The sequence below is a fragment of the Protopterus annectens genome, chromosome 9.part0 (assembly GCF_019279795.1).
Source record: "Protopterus annectens isolate FY-2018-M chromosome 9.part0, PAN1.0, whole genome shotgun sequence".
NCBI classification, from domain to species: domain Eukaryota; kingdom Metazoa; phylum Chordata; order Ceratodontiformes; family Protopteridae; genus Protopterus; species Protopterus annectens.
In genome coordinates this window covers 1560628891-1560656152 of record NC_056743.1, presented here as the reverse complement: position 1 = coordinate 1560656152, position 27262 = coordinate 1560628891, and the positions used below count along the sequence as shown (strand labels likewise).

At 39.2% G+C, this 27262-nt stretch overlaps 1 protein-coding gene across 1 annotated transcript in view; it reads left to right on the top strand.

Annotated features, from left to right (window-relative positions):
• The window catches only part of ADRA1B (adrenoceptor alpha 1B), a 338447-nt gene extending 313800 nt beyond the window's left edge, over positions 1 to 24647 (top strand). Inside the window, exon 2 of the mRNA XM_044084504.1 lies at positions 22781 to 24647. Within this exon, the coding sequence (XP_043940439.1) occupies positions 22781 to 23331 (551 nt within the window). The 3' untranslated portion in view covers positions 23332 to 24647. The remainder of the gene's footprint in view (positions 1 to 22780) is intronic.
• The last annotated feature ends 2615 nt before the right edge of the window (positions 24648 to 27262 follow it).

Below are 27262 nucleotides of genomic sequence, written 5' to 3'. Positions count from 1 at the left end.
TACAAACATAAAATGATTGATTTTAATAATTATCTTAGTTTCTGGTGTAATCAGTGGAATCCGGTGTCTATCAGCATGGGAGGACATGGCCAATGACCACTTTGTTTTTACAAGGCTAGGCTGCACCTGCCCCCCTTAGGCTTTTGAATATTGACAAAAACTTTATCCATCCACTTAGAGCCTTTTTGGGTGATGACAAAAAGGCAAAACTGTCAATATAGTGAAAAAGTCTCCAAGCAACCTCAAAGTGTTAGGCTAGGAGCCTATACAAAAAAATCTCCACACACTTCAAGCACTCCTCGCTCTGGAGAATGTAGACATCTGTGCTGTGACCAAAACTTTGTTTAAAGCTGTAGAAAGTACTCCAACAGTGCAAGGGTGCAGTGCCTTTTGCATATTTAGACTAACAACAACACAGACTGAGGCCAAAGGTGGAGGTATCTCGGTCTACATTAACAATAAACATACCTCCAGGTTGGTTAAACAGGATGATACCATGGAGCTCATCTATGTGCAAATCACCATAGACAAGGTCCCTTACCATATTATGGCTAGCAACAAGTCACCGTCTATGCCCCTAGAGTCTCATGACTCTCACCTAAACCTACAAAGATGCTCACCATCGAATCAAACACCCCATTTATGGGTGACTTTAACTACTCTTTTACAGACTGTGAAATTTACACTGCCTCAAACTCACAGGCACAATGCCTTCTGGACTTTATTAACACAAACACCCTGGAACAGATATTCCAACCACAGGATCAAACATACTGGATCTGGTACTCATCAACATGGGATAGTGTTCCACCCCCTCCTGTGTCACGTCCATAATAGTGAGGTAGGATCACAAAGCTATCTCCTTTGAAGTAAAAATCAACCCATAAAAAACAGCTAAACCAATAGCAGTTAGGATCTATTCTAAGGCAAACTAAGTCCTATTAAATAACAGTTTGTCATAATTCAAGGCTCCCTCTAACCCCGAGCCCACATCTACCTAGGCAGAATTATTCAGAGTCCGTATACAAACATCTGAGTGGGTGCATTCAGGCTGATGTACCTACCAGAAGTAAACCCAAAAGAAACACCAAAAAACAAACCACACTGGTGGAATCCTCACCTATACAGACTATTGAATAAAATAAAAAAACTCATGGCCAAAATCAGGATGAGCTACTCCCTTAAAGACACGTGCTCTCTTATACAACTAAATAAAAAACTAAGAGGTCTAATTAAGTCCAACATTGCCAGCTATGAAGTCAGGATAACCTCATAGGCTAAGGACAATCACAACGTCGTCTTCAGTTGTGTCCGGAACCTAAAAGGTAACACACAGCAGTGTGCTGAACTGGTGGTGAATGGTATCATCTTCACAGATCAGGGTGACATAGCAAATCTACTAGCTGATAAATTCAACTCAAACTTCGCCCTCCACTCCCCCCAGCTCCTCCAAGTGAAATACCATTAACATACTTCCTCCAACTATTATCAAGAACCAGATGCAGGTGGAACTTGCCAAAGTCAAGAATACCACCTCTATAGGTCACAACAACATGCTGGTTTGCCTCCTGAGCGGTCTAAAACATGATCTATCAGGAGAACCTGAGGCACCCTTCAACTGCAACCTTGAAACAGGCTACATTTGAAGTGAATGGATTACCACAACAGTCATTCCCCTCTACAAGGCCAGACTATCAACCAACCCCAAGGACATTAGCAACCTACAGACATTGATCCCATCCCAGTAGGGTCTATATTAAAACGTCGAAGGTACAGAATTTCGAGTACCTGTTCATCGACACGTAAGTATTGCACGTCCTCTTCAGCAAATGGCCATATCATCGATTCCTTTCCAAGGGAAAGAAATCAGTAGGCCAACTACGAATGACACAATTTAACAAACACTATGAAGTGGGGGCTTTGCCCCACTCACCCCCAACAGCCCCCCACACCCCATCTAACTAAACATACTAACTCTGAGATTGCACTACAGTGGGGAAAAGGGCAGATTTACAATAATGGCCAACCGATTTATTTCCCTTGGAAAGAAATCAATGATGTTGCCGTTTGCTGAAGAGGACGTTCGACACTTACATGTCGATAAACAGGTACTTGGGATTCTGTACCTTAGACATTATAATATAAACCCTCCCAGTATGGCTTTGTTAAGGGAAGATCATTCCTACTTAACCTGGTAGACTTCTTTGAGATTGATGAGGGTAAAAAAGTGCATACTTCTTGTCTTGACCTGGCCAAAAGCATTGGATATAATACCCCACACAGGCATTGTTGATGATCTCTGAACTATGCATAAAGCCTTACATAACATGCTATATTGCTGTCTGGCTCACAGGCAGGACCCAAGAAGTCAGGACTGGTGAGACCACCTCCACCAAGAGACAGGTCACCAGCAGAGTGCTCCAGGGCTTTGTGCTCAGAAGTCAAGGCTAACATTCAAGGCCACTGGCTCACCAAGTTCACAGATTACTGTAATTGGGAGCTATTATAGATTCCCCCCAAGAAATCACCATATTGAAAGAGGGTTTAACACAGACAAATGACAGGTGCCAAAGCCAAGGCCTAAAACTCAATGCCAAAAAATGCATTATAATTCCCTTTGTGAAACTGTCAACCCAAGTTAATTACTCCATTGAGAAAACACCCATAAGATTCAACAGTGTAGTAAATGTTCTAGGGATATATGTAGGCAGCAATCTGGCCTTTGACCATTACATAACTAAGATAGTAAGAAATTCATTCTATGTCACCCAACTTTTAGGTAAGGGTATGGCTCCCAGTTCCAAGGAAGTTATAGAACTACTCTACTTGGTCCTTAACAGACCTATCATTGAGTACAGTGCCCCTTTTGGGATGTATCTAACCAGACACTTGCAACAGTTTGAATGCCCACAAAGGTTTCTCACAAGGAGAATTCATGGCATGAATACCCTGTCCTACACTGATTGTCTATGTATTCAGTCTGCTATAAGCTGCTGAGAGGGCCCTGATGAATCTGTTGCACATGTGCAAAACAAACAGCACCAGAAACACTAGAGCCAGGGATGTGAACTTTGCTTGTGAGATAAACAGAATATGTTGGAGAGACAGATATGTGTCCCAGTGGATCCCTGTGCTATGAAAGACTCCCCATCCCTACAAAACAGAGTTCATCCCTGACCCTATTCAAATAAAACCTTGACAACTGGATGAGAAATCATAAATTTACACCATCTAGCCCCCAGCCCCTTATGGACAGAGGCTATCAATAAGAAAAGTATTATCCTAACACACCCCTACAAATCACTTAGTTACCACCCTACTAACATTCACCCCATATAGATGCCTGTGATTCCTGGGATCTAAATGGGTTTTGGAGTGTGCAGCTAGGCTTGTAAGGGTTAGTGGTCATTAGACTAGTAACATTCTTTGAACCTATTAAGATTTTTGATGCCTGAGAACCTTTTTTTTAGGAACTGATTAATTTTTGTTTAGTTTTTTTTATGTGTCTAGTGAGATACATGTAAAAGGGTACATTATATCCTACCATAGGAAAATGTAACTTAGTAACAAGGAAATGTAGTTTTCCAGCCGTAAGGGTAGTGAACATTTTCCTTAAGGAAGAATAAATACAAAATGGGAAACTAATTGTACAGGGACAACTAATCTTGATATCAACATAGGATCATAGGAGGTTACTAAGCTATTGGCCATGAGGCCCTTATAAGCCTAGCCAAGAGTTCAGCCCATGTTTAGACAAGTCAGCACCCAATGCCCCTATCCAGCAGGGACACGGGTGGAACCCCAGGGATATATTTTCTATTTCCCATCCAGTTATTCAGGTTGCACATAAAAAGGGGTAAAGAGGTACACTGCTTGATGTGGAGAAGGAGTCTATTCCATAGATGGGGGAGTATCTGGGACACAAATCTGCCCCACCAACAAGCCCTGTTGATGTCACAGACCATGTTGAGGCCATGCGTATGAATTACTCGAATGGAGCTTGACTTGCGGATATGCAGCAGTCCCATCAAGGTGGGGTCCATGATCACCTTGTATGCCAGACAGAGGTCACCTCTGAGGGGGTCTGTATAAAACTGAGTAGAGGGATAGGGCTTTTAGCTTATTTGTGTATGGTAGATGTTTGAGGCCCTGGATTCTCTTGGGGAGGAACCTCTGTGGTCTCTCCAGCTGCTGCATGTGTTTTACGAGGTACATGCCAAAAGGGACATTGCACTCAATAATGGGCCTTATAAGGGAAGAATACAGGGGTGTTATGACCTCCTTGTCCATGGATGAGATACCCTTACTTATGAGGTGGGCTATGTAGAAGGCTTTCCATACAAGGGAAGCAACATGGTGGTCAAAGGTCAGGTTGCTATCAACCTGGGTGCCCAAATCCCTCAAGACTGATCGCGTGCTTAAGACGTTGTTGTTAATGTGATAATTTGTGAAGACGTCACTCTCCCTAAAGGGGATGATGATGCATTTTTGGTATTCAGCTTGAGGCCATGTTTCTGGCGCTAGTCATTTGTCTGAGTGAGACCCTCTTGGAGGATGTCCACATCACTAGAGAAATTGATGACAGCACCCACCTTGCAGTCATCTGCAAACTTGGTCAGCCATAGCCCACTGGTTTTGGCCTCCACCTCAGAAAAGTATATCCCAAATAACAGAGGCCCCAAGACCAAACCCTGGGGTACACTGTTTCTTACAGGTCTACTGCTTGAGGTGGCTTCCCCTATTTTGACTAGGTGGATTCTATCAGTGAGCCAGTTTGGTACCCATCTGCTAACATACTGATTGATGCCTAGATGAGAGAGTTTATCTATTATGCCAGAGTGGGGAATAGTGTCAAAGGCTTTGGCCAGGTCAAGGTAGGTGGTGTGCACCATCTTCCTGTTGTCCATAGCTTGGTGACTTGTCTCAAAGAAGTCAACCGAATTTAGCAGATATGACCTCCCCTTGATGAAGCCAGACTGTGTGGGATCCAGTGTTTGGAGGTTGCCAATGTCCTTGTTAATGAGGTCCATGGTAATCCATTCTATGGCCTTGCAGAGCAGGCTAGTTAGGCTGATGGGTCTTTCATTTCCTGGATTGGTGGACACTCCACCTTTGTGTAAAGGGATGACAGTGGCTGTTCTCCACTCAGCTGAGATGAAGCTGGTACTCAAGCTTTGGTTGAATAAGGGGCCTAATGGTGCTGCAAATTCCTGCCTGAGATCCCGTAGGATTAAGCCTGGGATGTTATCGGGTCCCATGGAGGCTGTATTTTTTGCCTTTGAGACAGCAGTGATGGCATGTTACTTAGGTATAAGGGGAAGGGGGCAGGTACTGGGGATGTCTTGATTTACTGATGGAGTGGGACAGAGGGGTGAAGTTTTCACTGAATCTGTCAGCCAGCAAGTTTACTATATCTACAGCATTTGTATACATGGTGTCCTTGACCACCAGTTCTGAACAGATCTGGGTACTTCCTTTGAGGTTTCAGACATTTGTGAAGAAGGCCTTATGATTGTGTTTAGTAGATGTGGCCAATTTGGACTCAAAGTTTGCTTTGGAGGATTTCACTAGTGCTCTTATTTGCTTGTTCAGGCTGAGGAGACATTCCTTCCAGTTGGGCACCTGCTCCTTCTTGGTCTTGGACAGCAATTTTTTTTCCTTTTGTTATAGAGTTTATTTATTGTAGATGTCCACCAGACAGGTTTACTCTTCCTTGCGGTGGATAATTTAGTCATGTCGGGTATTCCTGATTCTATGCATCTATATAAATGCTCATATAGTGCTTTGGTGTAGTTTTGGATATTGGTGCCAGTTCCTACAGGGGGAGGGAGCTATAAAGCTGTTTATACCATCCCTCAGGAGGTTGTAATCAGCTCTGGAGAAAGTTTTAATGTCTGAACCTAGCTAGATGGGGATTGGGGGAGATGGCGACTTTGAAAGTGACTACTTTATGGTGGGATCATACCAGGGAGGATGATACTAAAGGGATGTTGCAGTTATTGTCATGTTGTTTAATACCAAGTCCAATATATTATCAGCTCATGTGGGGGTATTGACTAGCTGTTCCAATGCATTTGCATTGATAAAGTCAAGGAATCTCTGGGCATTTGTGTTCTGGCATGAGTAGTTCTTTCAGTCTGTATTTGGGAAGTTAAAGTCACCCAGGATCAGGGTAAAGGGTTGAATCTTGATAGATTCAAACATGTCCAAATAGATGGACTGGGCATCTTGTGTCAGATTTGGGGGCAGTGGCTAGCTATGATTTGAATAGGGGTTTTGTCAATGGTTAACTGCACCTGGAGTGTCTCCTGTGCGTCATACTGTGTGGCCAGCCTGGAGGTGTGTATGTCTTTAATGTATATTGAAACTCCATGTTCTTTGGCTTTACTGCCCACAGTTTGGGGTCTGAATGTATGATGGGATGAGTAACCAGGTAAGTCTGGGGTGCTCTCCACTGCTTTGAACCGGGTTTATGTGACTGCACTGATGTTAGCATTTTCCAGGGTTAAGAATGCCTGCAATGAGTACAATTTAATGTTTAGACACCTAGAGTTTAGCAGCATGACCTTTAATTTGTGTTTTGTTGAAATTTTTATGTTGGTTTTATTGATCTCAGGGACTTTTCCTAAAAAAAGCACTAGAGCCTTTGCCAGAAGCCTGAAGCCCAGGTGAGACAGATGCAGGCCATCTCTGGCAAAGCATCGTGGTCTGTCGATCATATCTTCCCAGGCTGTCAAGTACTGGATCCCCCTAGAATGACACCAGAAACTAAGCCAATTGTTAAAGTCAATCATTTTCTGTTTGTATCGAGGCATCATTCTGGGTGATGGCAAAATGCTGCTTAAGGCTGGCGACATACCTGCCTGGGACACACAATCAGCGGGCTCAATCATGTCTCTCTTCATATAGTCCAGAGAGGTATGTCTGAAGTCATTCATGCCAACATGGACTATGACAGAGTCATAACAGTACCTATTGTTGAGAGATTCAAGTGCGTATGTGATATGGTAGATTCTGGCACCTGACAAACAACTAACCATGAATTTCTCCATATCCAGCCTGGTGAGAGACACATCTGTGTGTCTCACAATGGAGTTTCCTATGACTAATATGTTGGGTTTATGGTGAAGCCTCAGTGGCTGTGAGACACAGGTATGTGGACTATGCATGGTATGTGGTATTGGGGCTGTGGAGATCACGTGTGTTTTTGCCTTGGAGGTCTCCTTTGTTTGGGTATGTTTATGTGGAGGACCTCCACATATGTGGGTGTGTATTGTGTAGGTGTGGGTGGTGTTTGAGGTGTAGTGATTGTGTTGATAACCTTTTTGGTGCCAGATATATTGGCTTGAGGGGGGAGAGAGCATGGGCTCTAGTTTCCTAATGTAATTGCATCTCTCACAAATTGTGTTCATAGGTGGTAGTAGTAGATGGTTGTCCATGTATATGAGGTAGTTGCTGCACTGTCTCAGGATGTCCATATCAACCAGACTGGCAGGAGAAACTGTAGGAAATTGTCCATCCGAATCTGAGGGAGAAAGGCCAGGGAGAGCTAAGGGGTGGGCCTAAAGCCCAAGTGCTTAAACCAAAACTAAGAAATTAGAATAACACTTAGCAATTTAGACAGGCTATATACAAGCAGTAATAAATGCAACAGAAAATATGCAGTTGAACATTTTAGAGAACAAGCAGCAAGTAGCAAAAAAAAAACCAAGATGAAGTAACAGAGTAGTAGGAAGAAATACAAATACAGAAAAATATAAGCAGCCAAATAAAGTGTCTTTTTTTTATTTTATTTTATTTTTTTTTTTTGTAAAGTAGAAAGGGAGAGAGCAGGAACAGAAGATAATTCAAGGTTAAGGGACTAAGGGGTTTTGCCTTCCCAAATGATCTCTGTATTAAGTAGAATGAGCTAATGAAATGGGACTGGGAGGAGTATCGCAGATCAGATTTACAGTAGGGGTGGGCAACTGCAAAAAACACCAACTTTAAGAACAAAACATCAGTTGGGTGGGAGCCTAGGACAAAAAAATAATTTCTGCACAGATCAGAAAACAAAATTCTGTCAGCAAATATATGAATTATTTGTTAATATTCTAGGTACGTAAAACTCTACTGCCAATCATCAGCGGACCGGAGTTCCGCTGTGGCAACCCCTAACCGGGAAAAGCCGAAAGACACAAACATTCTATAATGGGTCCATTTTTCCTAAGTGAGGAGGCATCACTGACACTTGCAATATACGTTCTGTCTTTTAGCCAGTTTGAAATTCATCTTACTACATAGGGATCAATGTTTGAGGCCATTAGTTTATTAACAATGTCATTATATGGTATGGTGTCAGATACCTTTAACAGACCCAAGTAGGCAGTGTGAAATGTGCGACCCCGCTTCCCCATCTGCATGACATTTCAAAGAAGCACATCAGATTTAGCAGGCATGAACTACTCTTATCAATATTGTTGCATGTCAAGCCTGATCAAATTTTTATTGCCCTGGTTTATAAGGTCAATGATGATACATCCCATGGCTTTACAATAATGAATAGTATGACCAATGGATCTGTAGTTTCCCAGGTCAGTGATGAGCCCCCCCCCCCCCAAGGAGGGACATTGCCACCCAATTTATGGAGGGAATGGTAATGAGTCTGTTGGACACTATTTATTAGACAACCTGGTGTATTATCAGGACCCACTGTTTTTGGTCTTAGAGAGTACTGTAAGGATATGATAATTTGAGATAGTATAGGAAGAAAATGTCTCAGGGATGCTTGGAGTAGGGATAATAATTTCAGGGGAGAAATTTGCAGCAAACGTATTTGCTAGTATGTTGGCAATGTCTTTTAGACTGGAATTGGTAGTGCCATTATAGTTAGGTTTGCAGCTGTGATGGGAATTATTCCATAGTTTTCTAACACTGCTAAAGGAGGACTTATATAATTATCCTTAGCCTAAGAAGCCTATATTCATGGAATGCTTTGCTGCTCTTTATAGCTGCCTTTTGTTTCTTGGTTAAGTATTTTATACTACCTTTGTAATGGGAAGTTCTGGCCTTACTAGGTAATCTAAGTAGTTTCTTCATTCTCTTGTACAATTTGTGAATATCTTGTGACCACCAGGGTGGTATGTTGTTGAATTTATCATTGCATTTGGTTCTAATGGAGACTTTTCTCTCAATGCATTTATCTAAATGAGCATAAAGATCTTTACCATAGGTGTCTACATTACTTTTATCTACCAAGGAGTTAACGTGGTTGAATTTTGAGATTTTGTCATACAATCATTAAAGGTCTGCTTTTTTGAATTTTGTATGATTTTATTGGTCATAAAAAGGGGTGATTGTTATGAATTGAATGCAACCACTATGTGGCCTGACTTAACTGATAAGTAGCCAACCAGGAGCTGGAAACATGTCAGGGCTGAGTGTATGAGAACTAGTTTCAGGATAACAACACCCTGGTCAGATTTTGGACAATTTGATCCAGGGATTTCTCATGATCCCAATAGAAGAAATGTTGTGCATACCCTGTGACAAAACTGTGAGTACTCCAATATACAAAGCAGGTAGCTGAAGTCATTAAGAATTAAAGATCCATCTCTTCTCTTACATGGATATTTTCAAGGAATGCTATTAAGTTTTCATGATTCTGTGGGGGGTCATAGAAGGGGAATGGTAATAATTTATAAGTTGAAATTCTGACTTACCTAGTGTTTGCTGGAGTTTGTTGACCTCACTGAGAGAGTCATGGGGAGTCACTTCAGAATGGATAAATCACTGATGAACACGGAGATACCTCTGCCATTACCAGTGGGTTAAAGGTATGACAGGCACAGAACCCTGACACAGATGTTATGCTCTCAGTACACATGAACCATGTCTCAGTGACTACACAAGCATGGACTCATTCTAGATACAGAAGTTATCTACAAATCAGACAGGTTGGTTTTTAAGACTTCCAACGTTGATAATTTGGTCTTTATCCAAACACAATGACCAGCAGAAAAGCAAACACTGGTCAGAGAAAATGATACTGTTTCCTATGTTCTTCCAAAGTTTTTTTTTTTTAAAATAAGCCTTCCTTCCTTCCCCCTTCAAGTAATGTATAATGGGCATCAGAATGTGTATGTCAGATGCACCTGGCCAGTAATGTGCATTTCACTGAAATGTGTGCTGATCATCTGAGGTGGCTGCACAGTGAATATCTGTTTTCCCCCAAATGCAGAGACCTCAGAGCTAGTGATGCTTCATAAGCAAGTACATGGAGAAGCTAAATTTGGGGAGGATTACAGGTGTTCTGCCATCTATGGAAAAAAAAAAGTTTTGATTCCATTTCTAGACTTTTTTTTTCATTCAAAAGCAGAATTCAAAGGATTTCAGTCAGACACCCTAGCACAATATGTATATTCTCATACCTCTCAGCTGTCCAGATTATTGCAGAATGTCCAGATTTTTCCCTCAAAATTATAGTTTGTGCCTCATAAAATTTGTGGTTTTCTGCTAAATCACTGGGAAGATCTGAGGAATAAAATCACTAAGTAATGGCAAACATTTGAGTTTCAGACTTCATATCCTTTAGAAAATGCATTTTAACACAAACTCTGTTATTTTAACTGCTTTCTAAGTTTAGAAGAGTAATATTTAAAATCTGTCCCTATTTATGGGCCTTTGTCCCCTGTTACATTGGGTTTTGTCCAGATTTATTGAGTTAAGAGGTTGACAGGTATGTTGCCTGTCCCTCTATTTCTTCTTTAACCAACTGCCCCTAGCTTCTAAATATTATTGAACAAGGAACTTGTCATTGCTCTGCCATTCCCCATTCTGTATACCACTGTATAACTATAATCAAAGATGGCTTCCTGCTGCTATCTGACTTGCTGCTTCCTCATTTGCTAACTTATTGACAAATTATTTCACCTCAGCTGCTGTCCTACACTAGAATGCAGTCTTTCAGTTTCACTTTCATGACCTAAAAGATGTGTGTATTCTCCTCCCTTCTTTCAAACGATCACCTTACCATCTCATCCCATCATCTCTGTTGTGGATGCAAAGCTTTTTCCATCCCTGGCACAAAATGCAGGAATGACAGTTTTGTTCAAATGCTATCTATACTTCCACATTTCTGACTGATTTAAAAGCATATCTGTAAAACAGATACAAAATGTAGTCATTGTAAGGATATATGAATGCCAACATTGCAGTCTTTTCTTCACTAATATTAAAGCATTTTGCATGGTTTGGCACAAGGAATATTGATACATGGCAGGTTGGTAAATGAAACACGAGTAACACAGTAGGACCTCAGAGTATACTTTCAGAAGTATACTATAGTGAGGCAACTGCATGTAAAAATTAAAGGGTAAAATCCCTATATATAAAATGGTTGCTCACTCTTAATGCTGAAGGTATCAAACAGAACTTTTCTCCTTTTATTGTTTTATTTTAGAAAACATGCCTAGCTATTCAAAGGAGTGTTGATGTCTTGCTTTGTGTGACATGACACACGAAATTAAAACTCTGCTGTGTATTCCAATAACTTTTATAGAGCTGATTATTTAAAGCAGAAACATCTTGGGTAACAATTACAGCTATACAATACTCTATTAGTACACAAGAGCAGATCTAAAACAACTTTAAACTGTACCGTATAATATGTTTACATTTTATGACAGTTTAAAAAGTTTCTATGCACAGAGCAACATGCACAGTATCCCAAACTGTAAACATACTCATATAAAATATGCATTCACTGTCCATTCCTCTGACAGTTTCCTTGTACTGAATATTTTATTCTTTAGAAGGTAAAATGGAAAGCAACAGTACTAAATACTCAAGAAGAAATGACATGAGATGCAGGTCTCTTGCTACAGTCCTGTGTTTGATTTATTTTATTTATTTTTTATTTTGTTTTATTTTCATTTACATTTTTGCATCCAGGGTACTGATCACAACATAAGCACTTGCAGGCTCTGCCTGGGTTACATTAAAAATAGTATCAATAAAAGTGTAACAATTACAACCACAGCAACAAAAATGTAACAGTTATAACCGACCAACACATGATGGGTGGGGGTGGGGTCTTTCATCTTTCTACTTCCACTCAAGTTGATAATGAGTACGCAATAATCAAGAACTGATGAAATAATATGCAGGTCTCTTGTTGCAGTGTTGAATTCATTTTTTTCTTTCCCTACTTGCACATTTGTTGACCCTGAGTACTTCAGTTATATATACGGTTTACATTTGTTTGGTAAAATTTTCTTTTTATCGAAGAAAAAAGAAGACACCTTGTGTTATCAAAAATCAGATAATCAGATGTGTTTTTTTTTTTTTTTTATCTGTGCGAGATTGTGTTACAGCAGAGATCAGGGAATATGCCTTTTCCCAGTATACTGCACTCTCAGAGATGGTATATGTTATGAACAGGTAATGTGCTTAATTTACTTTTTCATAAGTTGGTGACTGAGCATTTGTATTCAATCATTTGAGGATTGATATTTTATGTATATGAAAACAGGATATACACCCTACACTACTAACACTCATTTATGCACTGGGAGTTAGTGCTGTTAATATTCAGTTATACACTGGAAGTTGTTGCTGCTAATAATCAGTTACGCATTGAGAGTTAGTACTGCTAATAATCAGTTATACACTGGGAGTTAGTGCTGCTAATAGTCAGTTATACTTTGGGAGTTAGTGCTGCTAACAATTCGTTATACACTAGGAGTTGGTGCTGCTAATAATCAGTTATACACTGGGAGGTAGTGATGCTAACGGTCATGCACTTGGAGTTACTGCTGTTAACAATAGGTTATACACTGGGAGTTAGTACTGCTAATAATCAGTTATGCACTGGGAGTTAGTGCTGCTAACAATTCGTTATACACTAGGAGTTGGTGCTGCTAATAATCAGTTGTACAGTGGAAGGTAGTGATGCTAACGGTCATGCACTTGGAGTTACTGCTGTTAACAATAGGTTATACACTGGGAGTTGGTGCTGCTAATAATCAGTTATACAATGGGAGTTAGTGTTGCTAACAATCAGTAATCAGTTGTAAGCTGAGAGTTAGTACTGCTAACAATCAATTATACACTGGGAGTTAGTGCTGCTAACAGTCAATTATACTTTGGGAGTTAGTGCTGCTAACAATTCGTTATACACTAGGAGTTGGTGCTGCTAAGAATCAGTTATACACTGGGAGGTAGTGATGCTAACGGTTATGCACTTGGAGTTACTGCTGTTAACAATAGGTTATACACTGGGAGTTAGTGCTGCTAACAATTTGTTATACACTAGGAGTTGGTGCTGCTAATAATCAGTTATACAATGGGAGTTAGTGTTGCTAACAATCAGTAATCAGTTGTAAACTGAGAGTTAGTACTGCTAACAATCAATTATACATTGGGAGTTAGTGCTGCTAATAATCAGTCATACACTGACAGAACTAACTCTAAAATGCATAACTGTTTGCAGCTACTAACAGTTATGTACTGGAGGTTAATGCAGTTAACAGTCAGTTACACATTGGGAGATAGGTTCATAGTTTAGTACTAGTCTAAATGCCCTTGTCAGCCATTTTAAGCCTAGTCAGTTACCCTATATGAGAATCAAACCCTGTACCGTGTATCTGTAAGGTAAACATCTTAGCCATTATGCCAACCTCCCATGAATAAAGTCCTTCTGGAGCATTGCAAGCCCAGCCAATTACCCCATGTGAGACTCAAACCATGTGCCTAGTGCCTATAAGGTGAACACTTAACCACTATGCCAACCTCCCACCCTTAGACAGTATGAATAATGTATTCTTCAGATAACGCTGATATACATTTATCAGCACAGTTTTACTGCAGTTAACAGTCAGTTATACGTTGTGAGTTGGTGCTATTAACAGTCATTTAAATACTGGGGGTTAGTGCTGTTAACAGTTATACACTGGGAGTTAGTGCCGCCAGTAATCAGTTATGGACTGAGAGTTGGTGTTGATAACAGTTATGCACTGGGAGTTAGTGCTGTCAACAATCAGCCATACACTGGGAGTTAGTGCAGCTAATAATCAGTTACACAGTGGGAATTAGTGCTGTTAATAAGTTACACGCTGGGAGTTAGTACTGTTAACAGATATTTACTGGGAGTTCAGGCAGTTAATCCGTTTATACACTGGGAGTTAGTGCTGCTAACAGTTTTGTACTGGGAGTTAGTGCTGTTAACAATCAATTATACACTGGAGATTAGTGCTGCCAACAGACATGTACTGGGACTTAGTGCTGGTAACAGTTATGCATTTGGGGTTACTGCTGGTAACAATCAGTTATAAAGAAACACTCTCACCACACAAACCAGTAAGCAAGTAAAGAGCCGAAATCCAGTAGAACTGCTTTATTGAATCAACAGCAATAATGACAGTGATGTTGAATAGTTTAGCACTTTCATCCATCAGGACATCATCAGAACTAAAACCCAGCCCAATCAATCAGCTTAAATAGCAGTTAAGACAGTCGCATGACAAACAAATACCTAATCTAATACAAATTCATTAAAAACTGTCTAAAATCAATTAAAAATTTAATATAGTTTAAGATACTCAGTAAATAAATGAACACATTAGCATTCTAAATTCTTTAAAAATAAAACAGATGAAATGGAACAAGTGTCATTAAGCCTAGGCTCCACTCAAGCATTGAGTCTGAGCTGCCTTTTCAACTCCCTAACTAGTAAATGTTCTTTTACAATTCTACCCTTGTCATCCTTCTTAAGTTGTTCGATGACAAAATACCCAAATTTGTGCCCAGGGTTTTTTTTTTCAACATGTCTAAACAGTGCATTTGTGTATTTTTTATTTTTTATATCTCTCTCATGTTCATATATTCTTTCTCTCACTCGTCTAATAGTTTTGCCTATATAATAGGCAGAATAATCCAAACAGCTGGCAACATAAATAGCCCACCTTGTGCTACAATTATATTTCTCCTTAATTTAGTTTGCTCTTAATGGTTATAAGGTTTTTATTAAGGAGAAATATAATTGTAGCACAAGGTGGGATATTTATATTGCCAGCAGTTTGGATTATTCTGCCTATTATATAGGCAAAGCTATTAGACAGGTGAGAGAAAGAATATATGAATATGAGAGAGACATAAAAAATAAAAAAAGACACAAATGCACTGTTTAGATAAAATAAAAAAAGACACAAATACACTGTTTAGATAAAATAAAAAAGACACAAATACACTGTTTAGATATGTTGAAAAAAACCCTGGGCACAAATTTGGGTAGGAAATTAGTGCTGTTAAGAATCAGTTGTATACTGGAATTAGTGCTTCTAACACTTATATACTAGGAGTTAGTGCTGCTAACATTTAGTTATGCATTAGGAGTTAGTGCTGTTAATGATCACTGGAAATTACTGCTGCTAACAGTTATAAACTGGGTGTTAATGCTGTTAATAATCAGTTATACATTGGGAATTAATGCTGTTAACAGTTATACAGTGGAAGTCATTGCTGTCAATAGTTATACACTGGGACTTAATGCTGCTAATAATCAATTATACATTGACAGTTAGTGCTGCTAACATTTATGCACAGGGTGTTAGTGCTGCTAGGAGTTATGTACGTGGGGGTTATTGCTGCTAACAGTTATGCACTGTGAGTTAGTGCTTTTAACAGTTGTACATGAGGAGTTATTGCTGTTAATAATCAGTGATACAATGGCAGTTAGTGCTTCTAGTGGGTGTTAGTGCTTTTAACAGTTATACATGAGGAGTTAGTGCTGTTAATAATCAGTGATACAATGGCAGTTAGTGCTGCTAACAGTTATGCACTGAGAGTGCTTTAAACAATCAGTTATACACTGGTAGTTAGTGCTGCCAAATTAGTTATGTCTGGGAGTTAATAATTTTAATTAGCTATACACTGGGAGTTAATGCTACTAACAGTTATGTGCTGAGAGTATGGGCTGTTAACAATCAGTCATACTTTGGGTTTTAGTGCTGTTAACAGTTATGGATTGGGAGATATTGCTGCTAACAGTTATGCACTTGGAAGACTGTGCTGTTAACATTCAGTTATACAGCTGGGTGACTGCTGCTAACAGCTATGTACTGGGAGTTAGTGCTGGTAACAGTAACATGTTTGGAGTTAGTGCTGCTAACAATCAGTCATACACTGGGAGTTAGTGCTGCTAACAGTTATACACTGGGAGTTATTGCTGCTAACAGTTATGCCCTAGGAGTTAGTGCTGTTAACAATCAGTCATATGCTGAAGTTAGTGCTGCTAACAGTTATACACTGGGAGTTAGTGCTGCTAACAGTTATGCCCTAGGAGTTAGTGCTGTTAACAATCAGTTAAACACTAGCAGTTACTGCTGCTAACAGTTATACACTGGGTGTTTGTGCTGTTAATGATCAGTTATGCACTGCAAATTAATACTGCCAGCAGTTATGCACTGGGAGTTAATGCTGTTAATGACCAGTTAGACACTGGGAATTAGTGCTGCCAGCAATTATGCACTGGGATTTAGTTCTGCTAACAGTTATACACTGGGAGATAGTGCTGTTAATAGTCAGTTACAGACTGGAAGTTAGTGTTGCTAACAATCAATTGGTTATATACTGCAATTAGTGCTGCTAACAGTTATATATTGGGAGTTAGTGCTGCTAATAGTTATGCACTAGGAGTTACTGCTGTTAACAATCAGTTATACACTGGGAATTAGTGCTGCAAACAATCAGTTACACACTGGGAGTTAGTGATGCTAACAGTTTTATGTTGGGAGTTAGTGGTGCTACCAATCATTCATGCACTGGGACTTACTGCTGCTAACGATCAGTTATAGACTAGGAGTTAGTGCTGCTAACAGTTATACACTGAGAAGTTAGTGCAGATATCAATCAGTTATACACTGGTAGTTAATGCTACTAACCTCAGTGCTGCTAACAATTATGTACTGGGAGTTGTTGTTGTTGTTGTGTCTTTCGGCTTTTCCCGATTAGGGGTCGCCACAGCGGAACTCCGGTCCGCTAATGATTGGCAGTAGATTTTTATGTGCCGAGTTGTCGGCCCTGACACACAACCTTCAACAAAGGTACGCCCCTTCACCCATGTCTCCACACAGAAGACGCTCTAGCTGAGAATGGAACAGGACAACATCTTACTGTGAGGCGACAATGTTACCTTCTGCTATTGCAAATATTAGTTCAAAAGGAAAATGAAGAAGATTCCTTTCATTAGTAGGAGACAATTCAAAGGCGAGTGTGCATTAAACATGATGTATGGTGACAGCCAAAAAAACAAGAAAGGAAGGAAACTCATAATACAACACAAAGCATTTTAGATAAGGAATGAAGGAATGAGAAAGTAAGAGAGCTGATGGCAGGAATGTGTGGGGGACACAGCATGGGAATAGTGCTAGTTTTAGGCATCTGCACATTCAGTGCGGTCTGAAAACATAATAGATCCACAAGCCTCTCATCACAGTGTGCACATACCTTCCAGACTAGAACTCAAATTGTCCATGGTAACATCACAATTACTGAAAGGAAAATCCAAACACCAACAGTCCTTAGTTCAGTCAGTAATGTTATACCAGTAAGCAAGAATCAGTCAGAAAAATGCACTCTTCTCAGCTAGACATGGCGTAATATAACCCCTGAAAATGAGCCTACTGCCATCAGCCAGTTTCTAAAACAATAATGATCATTGAAGATATTGAAAAACATTTTTTAGGCAGGTGTGTACTTGCAGGATGAAACTTCTGCATTCCATGGGTTCACTTTCAGCGTGCTACTTAATCCAGAATCAAAATACCTCAAAAGTGATACAATTTTCACATAATGAAGATCAATAGCTTATAAGTTAACTAATGCTTTATAAAAATACTATACAGATACTGGGCTCAACATATATGGCTTACGGCATTGTTACTTGCAAAGTTACGAGAAGTTTGTAATTTCCTAAGGCTGTTGTTACATGTGCTTTCATGGTCTTAAATTTATTTATTACACAAAAAAGAATGCATTTCAGGTTAAACCATGGAGTGCATAACATTTGCCATAAGCATTTTTGAAACAGCTGAAATAGTTTGTAGTATGAATAAACAGTTCATTATTAAGATGGTTGCAGCTATTACATTTTTAAATCCTAAACTGAAAATTCTTTTTGAGTTTTTATACTGGATTGAAGTTAGCTATGATATGTGCTGAGTGTAGGCTATTTAGGACAACAGTAGAGAGGCATGGTAAAGAACTACGTGTACTGACCATGACAAAAGTTGTTTTACAAGTGTCCAACCCAATTCGGAAATGGAAAGAAAACACTGCAGCAAAAAATCAGTGGAAATAGTTATTGCCTTAATCTGGAATTGCTGAACAAAATGAAAGATAACCAGTCATTTTAGCTGATTTGAGAAATGCCACTAATGTGTTGCTGGATAGACCAAGAGATAAGCTCCTTAGTTACAATGTAGGACCATCCTCAGGGATTCAGGTTTGACCAGTATGTGGAAAAAGGAGAAAGCTTTCTCTTGTATGTAACAGTGAGCTGGTGAAAGCCACACATCCTCACTTTCACCTACCACATGTGGCCATCAGCTGGATCATTTTTGTTAAATACCTCTGTTATTATACCCACATTCATCCCTATAATATCAGTGTTAGGTCTCACAGAGAAAGGGTGGTTTTGCTAGACAGATGCCTCTGGGGGTAGGGACATGGTCCTTTGATTTTAAATTCACACACTTGCTGATAACCAGCCTTCCTGAGAATAGTACAATTCCCTGCACAATGACAGAAGTTACATTTCACATAGTCACTGTAATGCTAGTTAAAATTTGTAATGGTTTGTTTCTCAAATTTTATTTCAGCCTCATCTATATTGCTCAGCCTTCACTCGTGTCAAGAATTAAGTTAACATGAAAGGGTTCTATCTGGAAAAATGTTGGTACTAGTAAATCTTATTAATTTAAATTAAAATTTGGCCATAATAGTTTTCTGCTGTAGGTAAAAGAGACATCATGTCTAAAAGGAATGTTCTGTATTAAGATGATTGCCTATCAGTAATGGAAACAGCCTGTAAAATACACACTCTGTAAAACCAGATTAACTATCTACACCTTTGATGAATATGCAAGAAGCCATACCATGGGCTTTAGCATCTCCTACCTATTAATCATGACACCTGTTATGACATGGAATAAAGTTCCAAACACCTTAATTCATTCAGAAGCTTTAATAGGAAACCCAAACAACAGCAGTAACAAACACAGTATGCGTAGCTCAATAGAACGGAAAGTTCATGATGCACACTGTAGAAGGACAGGAAATAGGGGGTGTCAGAACTAGTTTTAGCTGAATAGTAACTGTAATTGCAAGACCTTACAAAGCTCAAACAAAAAGTACCAGCTAGAACTGACCAACTGAATATTCAAGTCACTACAGTCCCAGTCATTCGTCAAAAGAACAGGCATCACTCCACTTTCTAAAACTATATTCCTTATCACAGCAAAAGACTAAAGACCAGAAGCAAACCTAATTCCTTTAGCCAAGGTTTTGAAAAAATGTATGTAAGCAAATCCTACACAGTATCTTCATGTATGATATCCTCATAGACAAACAGCGTGGTTTTAAACCTCAATATAGTACCTCAGCAGCAATTCTCTTATGAAGTGATACCATATGCAACAGCATGGATAAGGAGAAACCCAACTGGTGCATATTTTATAGACCTTAAAAGAGCATTTGAGTGTGTCAGCCACAAAAATTCTCCTTTAAAAAACTTAAAAAATGCAACTTCTCAAATTAAGTCTGCAGCTGATTCCAGAACTGCATACAAAATACAGCATTCATCTGAAACCAATGACACAAAACCTATGAGAAGACCGCTGATCTTCACATGATTCATAAATGACCTCTGATGGGACTTACCGACTTATTAACAGATCATCAGTGACATTACAAGAGACGGAAGACTCATTGCAAAATGACTTTATAGTGCTATGCAACTGTTTCTGTACAAATTGTTTCATTTTTAATGACAAAAAAACAGCAGTGACGTTATTTGGCACAAGCAGGTGACTTCATACATTCAACAACTGTGCATCTCTGACCCAGGCAATCAAAAATTACCTTATACCACAGAGCAGAAATATCTGAGCCTGCTGCTAGACCAAAAGTTTTCAATCCCACATTGAAATGCAAACTCAGAAAGTAATCACCCACTTTGTCAATTACAAAATCTCCCACCTACTTATACTAGAAGCTAGAAAAATTATTCCCATTAATGTGTTAGTACCTAGGATAGAGTACTGCCTCCCTCTAATTAACACTCCCATCAAACTTTACAGTGTTAACAGAGGATGAAAAGCAAAATATTCTGGTTTATACAGCTCTCTCCCACCTATGAGCACCGTTACCTTACTGTAAATAAGTGAAACTGGCTCATACTTGATAATACAGCCTATTTTCTACTGAACACACTAACGTATAGATTCCTTAATGATGGCTACTGATCACCTCTCCAGAACTCAGTATTTTAGGATCCATCCTTCCTCATTAAGAAACATTGATTATAGTCTACATACTAGACTACTGTTACACTCTAGCAACTACTGAAAGAGCCTTTAATGAATTAGCACCACAGAACTAGAATCAAACTCCAAACAATATAGTCCTCTCTCTCAACGGCTTCAGATACACACTAAAAAACATAGAGACTCTAATATATCACTGATTCGATAATCATGGATAATAGAATTAGGCATGCATATATGATAGTACTTCAGCACACAATTTCCCCATACCACAAGTGCAGTACCCACCTCCCTCTCAACATATACCCATCAGTGCAATACAATACCCCTTTCCTCATGCATCTCTCATTTCTCTGTACCCCCACTTCCCCTACATCACTCCCCACACCTTCTTGTAAAATACCTTACTAGTTTCTCTTTACTCGCCACCTCACTGTATATCACTTTCTGCCTCTTTACCACTTTATGTACTTTTCACTTGCCCCCTCTTATCACTTTACCATCTCTCTTCTTAATCCATCCTTAATTCATCATTGTTGCAAGCCTCATAAATACTTTGCAACCAGAACTGAATTACTTTCCACTATTACTCCTGTTTTGAATTAATTACATGGTGTCCTTGTCACTAACTTAGACATACATTTTTCTTTCTTTCAAGTACATTCTGCCTTGTTTTAATTTTGTTTTGTTTTTTGTTTTGTTTTGTTTTTTTGCATTATTATCTCTAATTAGAATTTAATAGTACTGTGCATTATTACTTCTTTGTAACTATTTGCTTTATCTTGTCTCTCGACCTGGGTCGTGCCTATAAAGGGTCCTCGGCCCAATGCATCTTTCCAATTAACAAATATATACACAAATAAGTAAATAGATAGACAGACAAATAGATATATAGGTAAATACACAGATGGACAGATAGCTAGATAGACAGAAAAAAGTGTCACATATGGAAAAGGAAAATGGCTAGGTAGCCACATCAGTGTGATTATTCTTTGACGGAAGGCAGCACAAAGGCTTTATCATGGAAAGTCCTTTTCAGCAAACAAGAGGTGTTGCACTTTCTCCACTGTTGTGCAACCATGGAGTTGGCATATGTAAGTTAGGAGTGGTGAGGGGGGCTTTCTCACATGGGGAAGGGGTGCAGAGGGGCTTACTCCCATACAAGAAAGCTTGAAAATGTGTTTGCTGAATGTGGTTTCCAGAGATTTATGTCCAAGTAATTGTCTGTTGAAGAATAATCTTTTGACAAATAATCATGAATCTATAACCATATAGGTACATCTTTCCCGAGATGGGTTAAGTCACCAAAGAAATTGTGGGAGAAAGTGATGTGCTCCACCTGGACTGTCAGTCAAAAGCCTCCTATCTACTACAACTCAATGGATTGGCCAATACCCCAGATATGTATGTTACAAAACAGTCCCATTATTAGATTAACACTTTCCCTGGTATCTGGAGGCAATCATCTAGTGGGAATAAGAAATGTTTTTTATGTAAAAAAGATTTATAAAAGGAATTTATATGCTACCAGATGTCTAAGAGGTCTTAAAAATATGCAAACATGGATAGAGTGTCACATAGAAAACTCATTCAAGGGTATACCAGGAGAGACTAACTGTTACATGTCAGTTAGCCTAAAGAAAGTTATGCCAGTAAAGATATGGTGATGTTGGATAAAAATGATATTTAAACAAAGATCGACTAACCCAGAGAAGAGTATGCCAGAAGTGCTATATCATGAGATGGTAGAGAGCTCACAAAATAGTAGGCTGGCATGGATATGCTGTCACAACATAAGAACCTTGGAAAACAATTGTTTAAGTCTGTGAGTTGTAGTTCCTATGGTACAAGGTTTGATTTCACCATCGCTTATTTGCCCAGTGTGTGTGAATTTGAGTAAGTCACTTAACCAGAAATTGCTCTCAGTTCATCCCTTGAAAAAGACTGTAAGTCCAGTGTGCCTACCTGGTTAACAAATGGGTATTATTATTACATGGTGTTGTATTTTAAGGAGAACTGAGACCAGTATGCCAACAGGAATGTAATGACAGATTTTACAGAACTGTTATTATGGTAACAGGGATAATAGTGTCAAATCTTAGACAGCTCAGAGAACAATAACAGGGATATGGTTTCATCACATACAATAGTATGACAATAAGGAAAGTCAGAAATCTGAAAAAGCTAAAAGAGAATGGATCTACTTGAATTATGTGGTAATCAATGAAACTGATGCTATTGTGTTATTTCTTTTGCAGGATCTTTGTTTTCTTACTTAAGACCACCAGAAACAGTCTTTAAATTTGTATTCTGGCTTGGCTACTTCAACAGCTGCATGAACCCAATAATTTACCCCTGTTCCAGTAAGGAGTTCAAAAGAGCTTTTACTCGTATCCTAAAATGCCAGTACCATCAAAGGAGACATCACAGATGGAGAGTCAACAGAAACAAGAACTGGAATCGCGGGTCCCTGGACAATTCTCGAAAGGATTCCATGGAAGATAGTGACTTCATAAACAGTAGTCAGAAGACAATACCATCAGCTGCACCCAGTCCAAGCTGCACAAAGAAAAAAATACCAAACTTGGAGGTGTACAATTCTGATAACTTTAAACCTCAAAGTCCCTTTCAAGGAGAACCTCTAGACACTGTTCAATCACAGGAAATCCTTCAGAAATGTGCTTTTCATTTTGTGGACATGTATACTGTGCAAGCAGATGATAAGCCAGATAGCTCAACACAGGAATCTAGGACAAAGCCTGGTGCAATGAATGGAGGCATTCATGTCACAGAGCCTACCAATTTCTAAAAGCATAATTTTAAAGAAAAATATGTCTTTAAGAGGACACCAAACAAATATATTTTTTCTACTATCATTATTCATGTGTGCTGGTTTCCACAACAGAAAATGTGCCACATTAAACAGATGATAAAATGTTAAAGAATTTGATAGCTATGACAAATCAGAACATATTTAAAGGTATTACAGGAATAAGGAAAAGTGATATTTACAGTGTGTTACTCTAGCTTCCCATCTACCACCAGGTTCATCTCCTTTTCAGATGCCCAAAGAGGGGCATCTTTTCAGAAATGTGACATTTTGTAGAACAAAGTATTCCCACAACTAGTCCAAAAAGGACAGGGCGTTATTTTGTTACCAAAATAAAAGCTCATTCCTGTAGAATTTGAGACATTTCTGTTGATTAATACCATATTAAAGTACTTCAGATACAAAGTATTGTTTTATGCATTTATGCAACTCTTACAGGAAACCTAGGAAATATTTTTTATCTTCAAACCTCAGGACATTAGCCTGCAGGATAAAGCAGCCTAAACAGAGACTGTCCTGCATAAAGAGGGATAGGCTGTAACACTATCTATCTTCTTGTCAGTAAGCGAGTAGAAATTGGCTGTAGAACTGGCAAAGTCAGCCACATGGAAAAGATGTACTCTCCTTAGAAATCAAAAACTACCTGCAACATGGATTGTACTTTTAATTCAAATGTGAGGTTTCCTGTTCTGTTCATATACCTTAATCTTGAAGTTTCATCTGGGTTGGTTTTCCATTTTCATTTACATACATTCATCAGTTATACAGTTAGGGTAGGTGACACATGAATTCTCAGAAAAGAAATCACTGCCTGTATGATTATTACTCTCTGCAGTTCTGATTAAACAACAAATATCATAGCTTAGTCTGTCAAATAAATATTTTTCAACCAAAATCCAGCACATCAGATGGGCAGCCACTTTATGTAGGGGGTGTGATGCCCAACCTCTGGGCCAGTAATCAAGGAGCCTCAATCCTCACCACTGGCACCTGTGTGGGACGTTCACTGGGAGGATAACAGGTACACACACACACACAGTATTTCCAGATGCAGTTCTCTGTATCAAGCGCAATTTCCCTTAAAAGCACACAGAGACCACAGTCAGCCCTGGGCTAGTTTCTCCATCTTTCTCCTGATCCCCAATAAGACTCCCCAATGGCATGGATATAGAATTATCTCAGCTGATTTTTCAACCAAGGCCTCCAGCAACCTCTCTGGCCAACCAGTGCTTCGTGTCCCTGCCCAAGTAGCTTTCACACACACTCTTTGAGATATGATTCGCACACACACACAAACACACACACACACGCACGCACACACACACATGCACACACACACGCACACACACACACACACACACACACACACACACACACACACACACACACACACACACACACACACACACACACACACATACACACACACACCTTGGAAAGGCTGGCACAGGTTTACTAGCTATACTCCCTTCTGCCCAGAGTATAAGGTAATTATGACTGCCATCAGACACTCCTGCCAGCTACCTTAAGTCTGTTCCAAGGGTACCCAATATACTGAGTGAAATTAATATTAATACAAATGGTAGTTTGACCAAGAGCAAAGCTATCAGGAGTGGCCCACACAGTGACACCAAATAAATATGCAAGTACTCTCAAAACTTAAATATCTCTACAAAATCATCAACAATGAACAGATTAAATATATGCAATAATAAATAATAAAAGAACAAGACAATACTAAATATCTGCTCACAGTGATATCAGAGTTCAAAATCAGAGGAAAAATAACATTGAAGGACAGACCCAGACAAATAAAGAAAGACAGTATCTAAACTAAGCTTCACTATATTCCTGACTGAATCTAAGAGAATTATACTATAACATAATAACTTACTTAATAGAGCAAGGCAGATGATATGGTGAATGGTCCTTATTGTTGTCAGCCCCAAGCCAGAATACAGGATGTTCAGTCTCACTGCAAAATAATATCTAAAATATTACTTCTGGGATAGCTTGCAGAATGACATCACTTCTGGTCATCTGACATCTAGTTTACATGCAAACACCCATTGCTGGAGGCTGGCAGGCTTTAGCACCTACCTGTAAAAATACGCTCACAAGGGCTTTTTCTCAGATCTGTGGTAGGTGCTGGGAGTCATAAAATAATTTCATACCTCCATGCTTCCAGAGCAGTAATTAGTTCACCCCAAAGACAATGCAGAAAGCTTTCCAGTACATACTTTGTATCTCTGTCTGCATTGAAACCTGTGATATAGCATCTTTGTGGCCTAGCTCATAAAGTGATTTAATTTCAGATATATTTTAAAGTTTGCTTGGCTGAGGTTAACCTTGCAGTTTCCTCTGTTAAAACATATACATTTAAACAGTTACAGTAGTGCATGTACATTTCTGATCTCTCCAGTAGGGCACACTGCAGATACATTTCAAACATGAGCATTTTACAAATACCTTTTCAGCACAAATATCTGTACAAATCAGTTTGATATAAACATGAGATACAGTTCTAATACATTTATAACACAAGCATCTTGTATAAATCAGTTTCATATTCACAAATGACATATAATTATTTATAAAATTCCAACTGGCTGTGCTAGTACTACCTTCTATCGTCACAAGGGGCATTAAACAAAGAAGGTGTTTTACAATCCACTACTCCTGGGTGAGAATTTTCATGAAGCATTTTCTAATGTAGCAGGCCATGTGGACACCTACTGTAATAGCAGGCCTCCAAGAGTTCGTGATTTCAAGTTTCCAGGGGCTCTGGCAAGGACACAGAAGGGCCACCAGAATACAATGGCAAGGCATAGCCTGCCTGACTTCTGGCAATGGGTATAGGAAGGCAGATATGATGAAGTGCAGGGGCTGAAGAATGCATTATAAAACATGGTTGCAAGATGACTACTGATTATGCATGGTGTCATATTTCTCTATTACTCAGGGGACTGCTGATCTAGACCTCTCATCAAAGTTACTAACATGCCAGTATGATGACAAATTAGATTTACCTCTACCACCACGGTCTCTATTGCTTCAACATAGTCCCTCCCATTAATGGCATTGGTCGTGGTACTCCCATATTTCCTGTTTTACAGTGACTGCCCTGCAATTTCTTCAACATCATAGCTTCATCTTGAAATAGCAGCTGTCTACCTTACTCTACTATGTCTTACCATATCATACAGTTGTAAAAATGTGGGCTATTGCACATATTATATTAAAGAGTACATGTGTTTGAGACATGTGATTTTGCTTATTTTTGCTGGAGGAAGGTGCATCCTGTCAGCATAAAATCAGTCATGGGTTTTTTAATATGAAGAGTGTTTAACTCAGCTGGTAGCACAAGAACATGAATTGGGAATTCTACAGACAACTATTAGTTTGTGAAGCCTGATTTAAAGAGAGTGACTGTGAAAGACACAGTAGCGCCTGAGGATCCCAGCAAATACAAATCACTGGAGTTTCTGAGGCATTCAGTGATGTGTTAGAGCTAGCATGTCTCTTACATGCAAATGTGGGTCCCAAGCTGAGAAATGCCACCATATGATGATGTGACTACTTTGCAAAATTGCTCATGCAAACTTCCTACTTTCTATCTGCCCAGTGTTCTAGGATTTCTCATCTTCTGATCATTGAAACAGGCTTATTTATTTAATGGGAATTAGTGCCATGGTTTTCTTGGAGCCACCTTTGATTGCCATAGTGCATAATGCAGACATGTAATACATGTTACCAAACACTTATAACAGCAGTGTGCATTTTAACAGGATTGTAGGACATGGCGCTCTGGTTATATATAATTTGTACAATTCTATAAGTCTGGTCTGCAACTTGTTTATCCTGTGCACTGTATTAATTAATGGTGTTCTGCTCATATGCCATATATAAA